General features: G+C 41.3%; 2 protein-coding genes across 4 annotated transcripts; one reads left to right on the forward strand and one right to left on the reverse strand.

Annotated features, from left to right (window-relative positions):
* Window positions 1-2,348: 2,348 nt before the first annotated feature.
* LOC109905728 (RNA polymerase II-associated factor 1 homolog) lies at window positions 2,349-7,582 on the forward strand. 3 transcript variants are annotated; one of them, XM_020503265.2, is made up of 14 exons: window positions 2,349-2,733; window positions 2,936-2,965; window positions 3,402-3,494; window positions 3,681-3,802; window positions 3,918-3,984; window positions 4,099-4,200; window positions 4,314-4,419; window positions 4,832-4,900; window positions 5,107-5,210; window positions 5,321-5,437; window positions 5,676-5,804; window positions 6,021-6,126; window positions 6,240-6,321; window positions 6,434-7,582. In XM_020503265.2, the coding sequence occupies exons 1-14, from the start codon at window positions 2,684-2,686 to the stop codon at window positions 6,862-6,864; spliced, it is 1,608 nt and encodes a 535-aa protein (XP_020358854.1). In that variant the 5' UTR covers window positions 2,349-2,683; the 3' UTR covers window positions 6,865-7,582. The 3 variants fall into 3 exon arrangements, with proteins under 3 accessions (XP_020358854.1, XP_020358855.1, XP_020358853.1); XM_020503266.2 differs by having other exon boundaries at window positions 2,370-2,733; window positions 2,930-2,965; window positions 6,240-6,303; XM_020503264.2 differs by having other exon boundaries at window positions 2,373-2,733; window positions 2,930-2,965.
* Window positions 7,583-7,831: 249 nt separating this feature from the next.
* On the reverse strand, window positions 7,832-9,659 carry LOC109905729 (glia maturation factor gamma). Its single transcript, XM_020503267.2, has 7 exons — window positions 9,527-9,659; window positions 8,969-9,065; window positions 8,788-8,837; window positions 8,621-8,670; window positions 8,415-8,497; window positions 8,127-8,200; window positions 7,832-7,974 (listed from the first exon to the last, which is right to left on the reverse strand). The coding sequence occupies exons 1-7, from the start codon at window positions 9,527-9,529 to the stop codon at window positions 7,903-7,905; spliced, it is 429 nt and encodes a 142-aa protein (XP_020358856.1). The 5' UTR covers window positions 9,530-9,659; the 3' UTR covers window positions 7,832-7,902.
* Between the last annotated feature and the right edge of the window lie 980 nt (window positions 9,660-10,639).

Genomic DNA, 10,639 nt, shown 5'->3' on the forward strand with positions numbered 1-10,639 from the left:
AATACAAAAAACTCAGTCAGCTGGTGCTAATTGCTATCTAGCTGTATGTAGCATTGCGTATAGCTAACGTTAGCTAGCTAGACCAACCAAGTTTAGCTAAACATCTTGCCTCCATGAATGTTATTGATATTCACGGACTTGGATACCATTAAATCTGCTCCCATCACGATTAAAGGTAAGATACTTCATTTCCAATATTTTTTGTTAGCTGGCAATGATGCATGTCACCAAGATTGAGTTAGCTAGCAGCTAGCTACCCTCTCACTGAACACAGCTGATCAACGTTCCTCCCTACTTAGCTAGGACATCTGCTAGTTTGCAAAGACCAACATACTGCTTGTTTGGTTTGGGCTTGAGTTCATGTGCTAGTGTTGATAATCCCTGAAATGTCCTTGCTTTCAACTAAAAAACAAACCGTGTTTGCAATCCAGATCTAAAATTGGCATTGCTTAATATTGTTATCTTTCTTCAGGACTAGCAGTTCTCATGTTGCTGCCACCAGTACCTTCACTATTTGTCTGCATAGGACTGTAGTGTTGGTATGTTCCCCTATGGTTTAACTCTCCTCTCTGCTCTGTCTCAATGTAGAAGCCCCAGGATGGTGTGTGAGCTGCTTGTCTCCTCACTATGGTTCCTTTTTGTAATATTTTGGGTGGAGACCATAAGCGTGTGGCTATTCCTATGTATTTTCTACCAGGACCAGGCATTTTATCACTGGGGAGATGGGTATGAGTATCTAATCATATTTTACACACAGGCAACTTGCTGTTTTTCAATCGTCTTGCAAATAACCAGATGAAGTATCAAACACACCTTCCATTCTCATTGTGTTACTACAGGGTATTTGCAGATGACCCTGGCCAAATGCTGTACATGTTGAGCAGGTGAGTCCTAATTTTGATTTCTATCTGTTCTTAGATGTGATCAGATTAAATGCAGTACTATAACTTGTATCTGAAATGGGAAACTATACTGTTCTTAATAGTTATTACCATGTAGCATGTCACAAGAATGTGTTTACAGATACTGACAAGTGAATAGGTCAAGTTTTTGACACTTTCATGAATAAAGTCTCCATTGTCCTCTTTCCACAGAGTGGATCCCTCTGGACAGATGCAGACCTGAGATAGGGAAAGAATATGAGGAACAGCACATCATGGATTGTTGGATGGATCTCTCCAGATATAAAATGATGGGAGCTGTATGTTTGAGCCACTCCTATAAAATAATGAGAACAAGTAGTCATTTTCTACCTCCCTGCTACTGGTTCCCTCTTAGATATAGTGCATGGTCTTTGTCAACATGAACAAACTGCATTGAATGCAGTTGGATTGTTGTTGGATATGGGTAGAGACACCCAGCTTGGCAGGAAGAACCAGGGAGGGGGTCCTGCAGTAACTGGAATTGATGCATAGTAAGGCTGCTAAGTGTTCCCCACCAAAGCATGAACCATGAACATGTTCTATTTCTATTGTCTGTTAATATGTGATATAGGTAAAAAAATTTGAAAGACACTTGGCAGATGCTCTGAATTTTTTTTTAAACTGCGATTTAGTCCATAGTCAATGTCATTTTTGTGGATTTCGGCAGACTTGCACATTATCATAGTTGTACACGTTTGTTTGTTTGTTTTCTGTCTGTCTATATACATAATCCGCTTCAGTCTGGGCACTTACATGACAGTGTCACTGGATTGTTTTGTTATGTAGAACACTAACATTATTGACATGACACACATATTTAATGAAAAGCTTTACTCTTGGAAATGTTACAACATTATGAAAATATAATTTGCACTCATCAGTATTTTGCAAGTTTTGTAATTTGCGCTCAAACTAAAATGTTCATTGTAGCTTTTTTTTGATGAAGACCATAGATCTGGGTTTCCTTGTTTTTTGTTGCTGTTGTAAAGCTCACACCTCAATAATAATGTCATGAATGCTCTAATAGCAAATGAGGAAAATTATTAGAATCCATAGATTAATTCCACATTTCGAATTGTACCTGTTCATAACATGTCAATTGTCTTAATTGAACGATTGTCATTCTGTAATGTCAGGCATAGCCTAAAACAAGCATTGTCTTTAATATCGACTTCTTGTTTAGGAAAGTGACATGTCAGGTATTAAACTGGGCAGTGACATCAATGGTACGTTTGTTTTTATTTCTTTGCATCCGAAGACAGAATAAATTCTAGCATTTTCCAAGCTTGTTGTTGCACTTCTATTTCAAAAAGTTTTATGCTACAGATTGGTTGTCAGTGTCATTTCTCCATTTTATATTCCAATACAGTAGAGGGCGATGATATTTTATTTCTGTAGCTTGCTTTCCGACGTAGAATCGTTTAAATTGATACTGACCGGTTTAAGGTACAACTGCCTACCACAAATCCACATACGATATATAGCAAATACATGACGGTAGATCTGCTACGCAATTACATTCAGGCCGCTCCGAAGCTACCCATGAAAATATTAGGGGTCCTACTAGTAGTAAGATGCCGCCAGCCAAGACAGAAAAGCAAAAAGAGCGCAAGCTCTGACTACTTTGGAGTAAATAGCTAGGTAGTCAACGGAGGAGGTTCTTATTCTTTCAGGTAAAGTGTTTTAGTAAGGAGTTACTTGATCGGTTGTCTGAATTTACGTGAAGCTGTGTTTCCAGTCGTGATCATTATTTTAAGAGAATGGCTCCAACTATACAGACACAAGCCCAGCGAGACTCAGACGGTCACAGGTAAATATTTTCTCCGATGTATTTGCTTTGCCGCAACCTAGCTAATGACGGCATGGCTAGTTAGCGATCATAATAATTTACATATGTTCTGACTGTGCCATCATACGTTACTATTGAAATGGGGGCTGTGTTACTTCCTATTTATTCAGTTTCAGCTGAGTGTGTAGCTAACAACACTTGCTTTTTCTATCAACATGTCTAGGAGTTCATCACACAGAACTGTTCCAGAGAGGTAATGCTTGCAGTTTGATGTTTCAACAAAAGAGATTCAGTTACAATTTAAGAAGTGTTTTTTTAAAATGCAAATGGGGTTGGAGATCTCTATTTTTTTTTAAACCTTTATTTAACTAGGCAAGTCAGTTAAGAACAAATTCTTATTTACAATGACTGCCTACCGGGGAACAGTGGGTTAACTGCCTTGTTCAGGGGCAGGATGACAGATTTTTACCTTGTCAGCTTGGGGATTCGATCCAGCAACCTTTTGGTTACTGCTCTAACATCTAGGCTGCCTACCTGCCCTGTCATTGACAGATCAAAACCCATATGACCATTAGGTAGTTATGAGGATATGTGGCATCAGTGGTTGATAGAACATGATGATGACTTCTTCTTCTCTGTACATTTAAAAAAAAAGTGTGCTTCCATGTTTGTCCCAACCATTCTCCCAGGTCCGGTGTGGTCTGTCGGGTAAAGTACTGCAATAGCCTGCCTGACATCCCATTTGATCCCAAATTCATCACATATCCATTTGACCAGCACAGGTAAACACCCTTGTTCCTACCAAGTTCCTTCTGCTATAAAGGTCAGTCCAGATGTTGCTATGTCTATTACATGTATTGTTGTTGGAGCCACAGTGTGCAGCTTTTCTTTTCTAAGCCTTCTCCCATAAATACCGATCTGCCACTGACTCTGATGTGACTGGATGTTGCTCTGTCTGGTGTTGACAGGTTTGTGCAGTACAAGGCTACATCGTTAGAGAAGCAACACAAACATGAGCTGCTGACTGAGCCTGACCTTGGCGTCACCATCGACCTCATTAACCCAGACACCTACCGTGTCGACCCTAGCAGTACGTTTCTGAACGACATACACACTGTTATACCACACAGTCAGTATATTTTTGTGGTGGTTACTTGAAGCTTGTGTAGTACTGAATTAGAATCGTCCCATCCTTATTTTTCTAGTTCTTCTTGATCCAGCTGATGAGAAGTTATTGGAGGAAGACATCACAGCTCCATCCAGCTCGAAAAGGTTTGGATACAGACTGTGTACCAGTCAATACAGTATCTGTGTGACAAAATTCAACTAAAATGTTAAGAATGACTTGGAATCTGTGTTATGAGCTCTTTGTTTGTTTTCCTGTAGATCTCAGCAGCACGCCAAGGTGGTCCCGTGGATGAGGAAAACTGAGTACATCTCTACCGAGTTCAACAGATATGGTGTCTCCAATGAGAAAGTGGAAGTCAAGTAAGTGTGACCTAACAGGCTAGCTAACCACCACATTCAGCATACACACTTCCCATCTTGTAATGTTTTCTGTTTGTCCCACCCCTTCTATGACCTATGTGTTCTGTCCTTAGGATTGGTGTGTCTGTCAAACAGCAGTTCACAGAGGAGGAGATATACAAGGATAGGGACAGCCAGATTGCTGCTATTGAAAAGACCTTTGAGGATGCACAGAAACCGGTGAGAGTGCCCCGTGTTTGGCTCTGCACACTTTACTGTGCGATATTCAGTCCAAATAGGTCTTTCAGTAACAACTTCAAAGTCAATGTCCAGCTACACAGAGATGACACAGTTCATTGTATGCTCCTTCTAATATGATTAATTCCATCACAAACAAGGTTAATGTCGGATCTTATTTGTACCTAAATTGTCACAGCAAAATAATTGTGCAGCAACAGGATTTTAATGTTTAGTCCATAATGTTGCTTGATTGGTGGTTAGGCTATTAGCTGGTCAAAATGAGGCTACATGAAAAGTGGTACACTGTTAATGTAGCTGTATAATATAACAGGACAATTCTCAGCAACAAAAGTGATCAAATTAAGATCCTAGTATCTGTACATCACACGCTGTGTTCCTCCTCTTCCCCCAGATTGCACAGCACTACAGTAAACCCAGAGTCACTCCTGTGGAGGTGATGCCTGTGTTCCCTGACTTCAAGGTGAGCATCCATAGCACTCATCAGGACATACAGTATCATTGTACTGGTCTTGGCTACCTATCTGGATTATGCCCATGAACTTTGTTCCTGGGGAGTCATTGGTTCCTGTATCTGTTTCAAGCTGGATGTGTTTAACTGTTTTTGTCTTGCCCTAGTGTGTTGTGGTAAAGAGTAAGCATTTGTATGTTCTGTTCTCTGCTCCCCAGATGTGGATCAACCCGTGTGCTCAGGTAATCTTCGACTCTGATCCTGCGCCTAAAGACATGTCAGCACCCCAGGGTGTGGAGATGATGTCACAGGCCATGATTAGGTGAGGAGAAAACATTGTCACATTGTGTGTGTGTCTGTGATTTTCTGTGACCGTCCTGCACTATGACAATTTACATCATGTTCTGAATTGTTTATTGTTGTGACCTGCAGAGGTATGATGGATGAGGAAGGAAACCAGTTTGTGGCCTACTTCCTGCCCAATGAGGAAACCATTCGCAAGCGCAAGAGAGACGTGGATGAGGAGCTGGACTACATGCCTGATGATCTGTGAGTCATCCAACAAGCATTTACACACTTGAGTAGACGGGACACCAACAATTCTACTGATATGTTAACTGAATATTATTGGGATAGTATAGTTTTCACGTTGTCATTGTCTACTTCCTCACACCTACTTGGTTCACCTTGTCCAAGTACAGAACCTTTATGGTGTTGGAATCTCTGAAACACACTTACTGTAACATTGAACTAGATGTGATGAGGATGGTTTCTTTGTGTGTTCTAGGTATGACTATAAGATAGCCAGGGAGTACAATTGGAACGTGAAGAACAAAGCCAGCAAGGGCTATGAGGAGAACTACTTCTTTATCTTCAGAGACGGAGATGGAGTCTACTACAATGAGCTGGAGACCAGGTAACCACTGGCTGGAGTGGGGGGTCTCAAAGTGGGGGTCTGTTGGGTTTACTGTAACAGGAGGTGACATGGGTTTCTCTTGGAAGAGAGAATCGCATTCTGGTAGATTTGTATTTTCTAGGGTGGGTTTAGTTGGTTTGTTTTGGCCTGAGGACACCACCTGTGAAGGTTGTTGTTCTGACTGTGTTGTTCTGACTGTGTTGTCCTGGATTGCAGAGTGAGGCTGAGTAAGAGGAGAGCTAAGGCTGGAGCCCAGTCTACTACAAACGCTGTGCTGGTGTGTAAGCACAGAGACATGAACGACAAGGAGCTGGAAGCACAGGTGAAACTGCTAGTCAGGCCCTCCTTTGGGTGGGGGGGACATCAGCAGAAAAGTGTAAATTTGCAAACATCTAAATAATCAGAGAAATAACCACATCTGTCTTTGTCCATTAGGATGCGCGTAAGGCTCAGCTGGAGAACCATGAACCAGAGGATGAAGAAGAGGACATGGACTTGGGTAAACTGCAGGACTCTGGTCAGTCTCTGTCCTCCCCAATGTTTACTACTGTGTCTGAAGAGTCTCTGTTTACGACTGCTTCTTAGATCCATATGAACTAATTGTCTGTATCTGTTTGTCTCCACCTCAGGTGATGAGAAGGAGAAAGGCAGTGAGAGTGAGGCAGACAACTCTGACAGTGACTCTGACAGGGAGGATGAGGATGGAAAGCGTAGTGGAGCTGAGAATGATGACGAGGAGGAAGCGAAACGGAGGAGGAAGGCCAGTGGTAGCGGCAGTGAGAGTGGCGAGGAGGAGGTCAAGCTGGCGGATGAGGTGGAGATCTTCGGTAGCGATGACGACAGTGATAACGATGATAACGAGCCCAAGAATGGAGCAGCCCGGAGCAGTGGGGAGGAGGGCAGTGGGAGCGAGGAGGAGAAGGAGAGCCATAGGGAGAGGAGTAGGAGCGTGTCTCCGGCCCACAGTAGCGGTAGTGACCACTCAGAGGGTGGCCGTGCCCAGAGCGGGAGTGGCAGTGAGCAGGCCTCAGATTCCAGCGATGGCAGTGACAGTGAATAAGAGCCTAGGCCTTCTTACTGTGACAACGCTGGCACTCCATGCCTTACCCCCGAGCTCCAGCCAGCCCAGTCTCACGAGTCCCACCCGCAGAACAGCCCTGTCTTTACAGAGGCCAGCATCTCATTCCTGTTGAGAGTTGGTCTGCTACTTTTTTTAGGAGAGACACAATCTCTAAGGGACTACTACAAGGCTTTTGGGTAGCTGTAAGTGCCAGTTACTCAAATGTCAGACTTTTGCTCATAGATATAGTTGGAGCCACTATCTTAGTAGTTTTGTGTACAGGACATGCTTCATTGAATACAATTGTTTCCTACCAACAACATATTTAGTTTGTTCTTTTAAGCCTGGGTTTCTTTTATTTTTTGTTTCACTCAATATGAGGCACTTAGTGGTGTGAAGCAGATCGAAAACAAAATACATAATTTTGTAGACGTTTCTTGTGCATAAATCTATTAAATGTTTTTTTTTGTCCTCAGTGTTTGAGGATTCAATGCATTATAAATGTAATTGGAGCAGCCAATAAAATGTGGGCTACTTTTGTAAGGAAAAGTTGTTTTTTAAATGTTTTTGAGTTAACTTTCAAAATAACATTTATTTTTCTGCCCATTTCTTGTTTCCCCCTCAAACTATTACAATGAACCTGAATAAGTTCAGTTGTGACAGAAACTTCTTAACATTTAGACATTGTAAATAAATGGTAGTAGCTGACTTCACAACATTTATGCCTGTATGCTTCTTATCCTCCTAACAGTTACCCTCTCCAAAGTCCCCTGTTTTTAGATGAACATTTTCCTTCTAACGTAGTAATAATGTAGCCTGGTCCTAGATCTGTTTGGCCTATCAGCAACTCCTTCTCACTCATTGGCATGACAATTCCATGAGGAGTTGTTAAGAGAGCAGAAACTGGCAACCGGGCTAGTAGTAATGGTTTGAGTATAGCTAAGGAATAAGAATGCAATAACACAAGTGACAATAAATGTAATTTATTGCAAACTGGTAATGAAGTTCATGTTGCACTTTTGCCAACATGAACACTGTTCAGCGAAAGAAAGACAGTTTGTTTATCAGCCACTCTTCAGACAAGTCATCTATGTTTCGCGTCTCAAAAACCTATTGAGAAAAAAGGGGTAGGAGGATCAGGCTTAACATGCTTATTTTCTGAACATTTTCTATTAAAACTTCTCTATTTTGTGAGTTTAGTGTTGGGCTTATGTTCAGATCATTATTATCAGTCAATACTCGAAACGGACAATAGTCCTGACCTTTGTGAGCTCTGCTGCGGAGACTAGTTGGTTCTTGCTTCCTGCGTACATCATTTGCTGCTCAGGCTTGCACCCTGTTGAGATGAGGAGGGTGCATAAGCTACAGATGTCTGTCCACTGAACCTTTTTGATCTCCATATGGTAAACACTGATTGAATCTCATTTCTAATTTCAATTATCAACCATTACTACCTTTAAAAAGTTATTTTGTTCAAAGGGATGTTGCAGTACAGTAATGCTAATCCTTCACTTAATTGGCTGTTCACTGAATTAGGGTGGTTTACTCACCCACTGGACTTGAGAATATGAAACACAGCGGGTAGGACACCCTGCCATCTGTATGGACGTATTTGTAGCTGTAAACAATGAATGTACACTATATTGTCAAGGAGATCCAATCACTGGTCAATGATGCAACTGTAACACTGGCAGTTCTGGTGAATATGAGGTTAACAGATTCTGCTGTATCACTCCAACATGTTATAAAAGGATATCTTGGCTGCCGTTCGGGAAGTTCATTCCTCAGGTCATCCAGGGAGATGTCCTAAAATGTGAGAGCATGTTTTGAGTTGAACTGGTATTGATACAGGTGTGGATGGATTTGAGTAATTATTAACTCAGTATGGGATATTCAACATCTCAGGTAGACATTGTGACTTGCCTCATACTCTTCCTCCAGGATCACAAGCTGTTTTGCCATGTCAATTTTCACTGAGGGAATAGGATCATTATTCTATATTTAGTCTTTAACATATGGTCTTCTGTTTCTGGGTTTATTGTGGTTTTTTTTTATTAGGTGAAACAGGACAATTGGAACACGCTTTCGATTAAGTCTTACTCACTCAAGATGGCTGCATTGTTGGTCTCTTTTCGAAATCTGAACTTCTTCAGTTTTTCTTTCAGACTCTCATCCACCTCGCACACAACCAAAGAGCTTGACTAGAATGTAAATGTGAAACAAGTTCATCAACCGTGGGAAGTTTTGACACATTGTAATTGTATATGTTGGTCATATTGCTACTGTCAGGCTACATCATTGAAAGTTCTGTCATATTTCACTCAGTGAAAGAGAGAGAGAGAGAGAGGAGAGAGAAAGAGGGAGGGAACCAGAGAAAGAGGTTTTAGAGCAACTTGTTTTGATATCTAAAGTGCAAGATTCCATGAACGCATAGCTCATAACAAAATCTTAAAGTGACATATTGAGACCAGGAAGTGCTTTTGTTGCATCATGGAACGACACAACTTCCTGTGTCAAGATGGTATGGGGTAAGGGAGGGAAGTAGCAAAAATAAATTTACGCCAGCCTAAAAACCTTTACAACATAAACTAGGACATCACCGTCCATGCCAAAATACATTTTCCAGGTAAAGTGCAATAAATAAATAAACGGTCTCCCATACCATTCTAGAAGAGGTCTCGTTTTGGTTTCTTGTATGCAAAGATATTGTCTTCTTGTTGAGGTTGTTACTCCTCTGCCAACTGCTTGTGACAGGATGCTGTCTTACTCTCAAGATCCTCCTTTTATGTAGTAGCACATACAGTAGGGGAGGGCAGACATGTACACATATGAGCATCCCCAGTACCCCCTCACCGCACTGTGTCAGATCTAGCCTTCTTGTTATATATCGTTAGTTCTATCTGCAATCCTGTACCCGACAGCAAATTGTGCTTTTTTAATAATACAATGTTGTATACAGGGCGGCAGGTAGCCTAGTGGTTAGAGCATTGGGCTCGTAATCAGAAGGTTGCTAGATCCTTAGCTGACAAGGTAAAAGTCTGTCGTTCTACCCCTGAACAAGGCAGTTAACCCACTGTTCCTAGGCCATCACTGTAAACAAAAATGTGTTCTTAACTGACTTGCCTAGTTAAATACAAAAATAACAAAAATATTTAGTGTTGCAACAAGATAAAATAACAAAGTGATATTCTCTTTTCAAATTTGTTTAATGGGTGCAGTCAGAGAAAGCTGAGCATTCTTTGATATTGTGATTACTTCTACATCAGTGTTTTCAGCCTTTATTTCAAGAAACGGCAAATTTGCCAAGGCACTGTCTGTGTCCTCTGTCATTTCTATCTTCATTCCTCAAACGTTAATCTAACAGATCAAATGCAATCAATCCAACTATGTTTGAGACTAAGGAGTTGAATTTGAATGTGCGGGGTGCTTGGTTTGACAGCAGCTATGCATCATATCAAAGAGGAAGAGAAGAAGCGAGAGGGATAATGGGCCCAAAATCTCTCTTCTCCCGCAGGTGGTGTTTTTGTATGGAGGTCATGAGGATGTTGAATTTGAATTTGGGCAACAAACATTGCATGGATTATTTTCTACGTGTGGCTTATTTGATCGAATAGAAGTTTCGTAATGCTTAGGTTGTTACAACTGTACTGAAATAAGTAGGACACGTAATATGCCGGCAACTTTGAGAAAAAACACTTTATATCGGAGTTGTGCCTGTTTGAGTCCTCGAGTCCAGCATCCTGTTGTTTACACGCGTCTGCCCTCTCATTGGCTA

Source organism: Oncorhynchus kisutch, linkage group LG15 (assembly GCF_002021735.2).
Source record: "Oncorhynchus kisutch isolate 150728-3 linkage group LG15, Okis_V2, whole genome shotgun sequence".
NCBI lineage: Eukaryota > Metazoa > Chordata > Actinopteri > Salmoniformes > Salmonidae > Oncorhynchus > Oncorhynchus kisutch.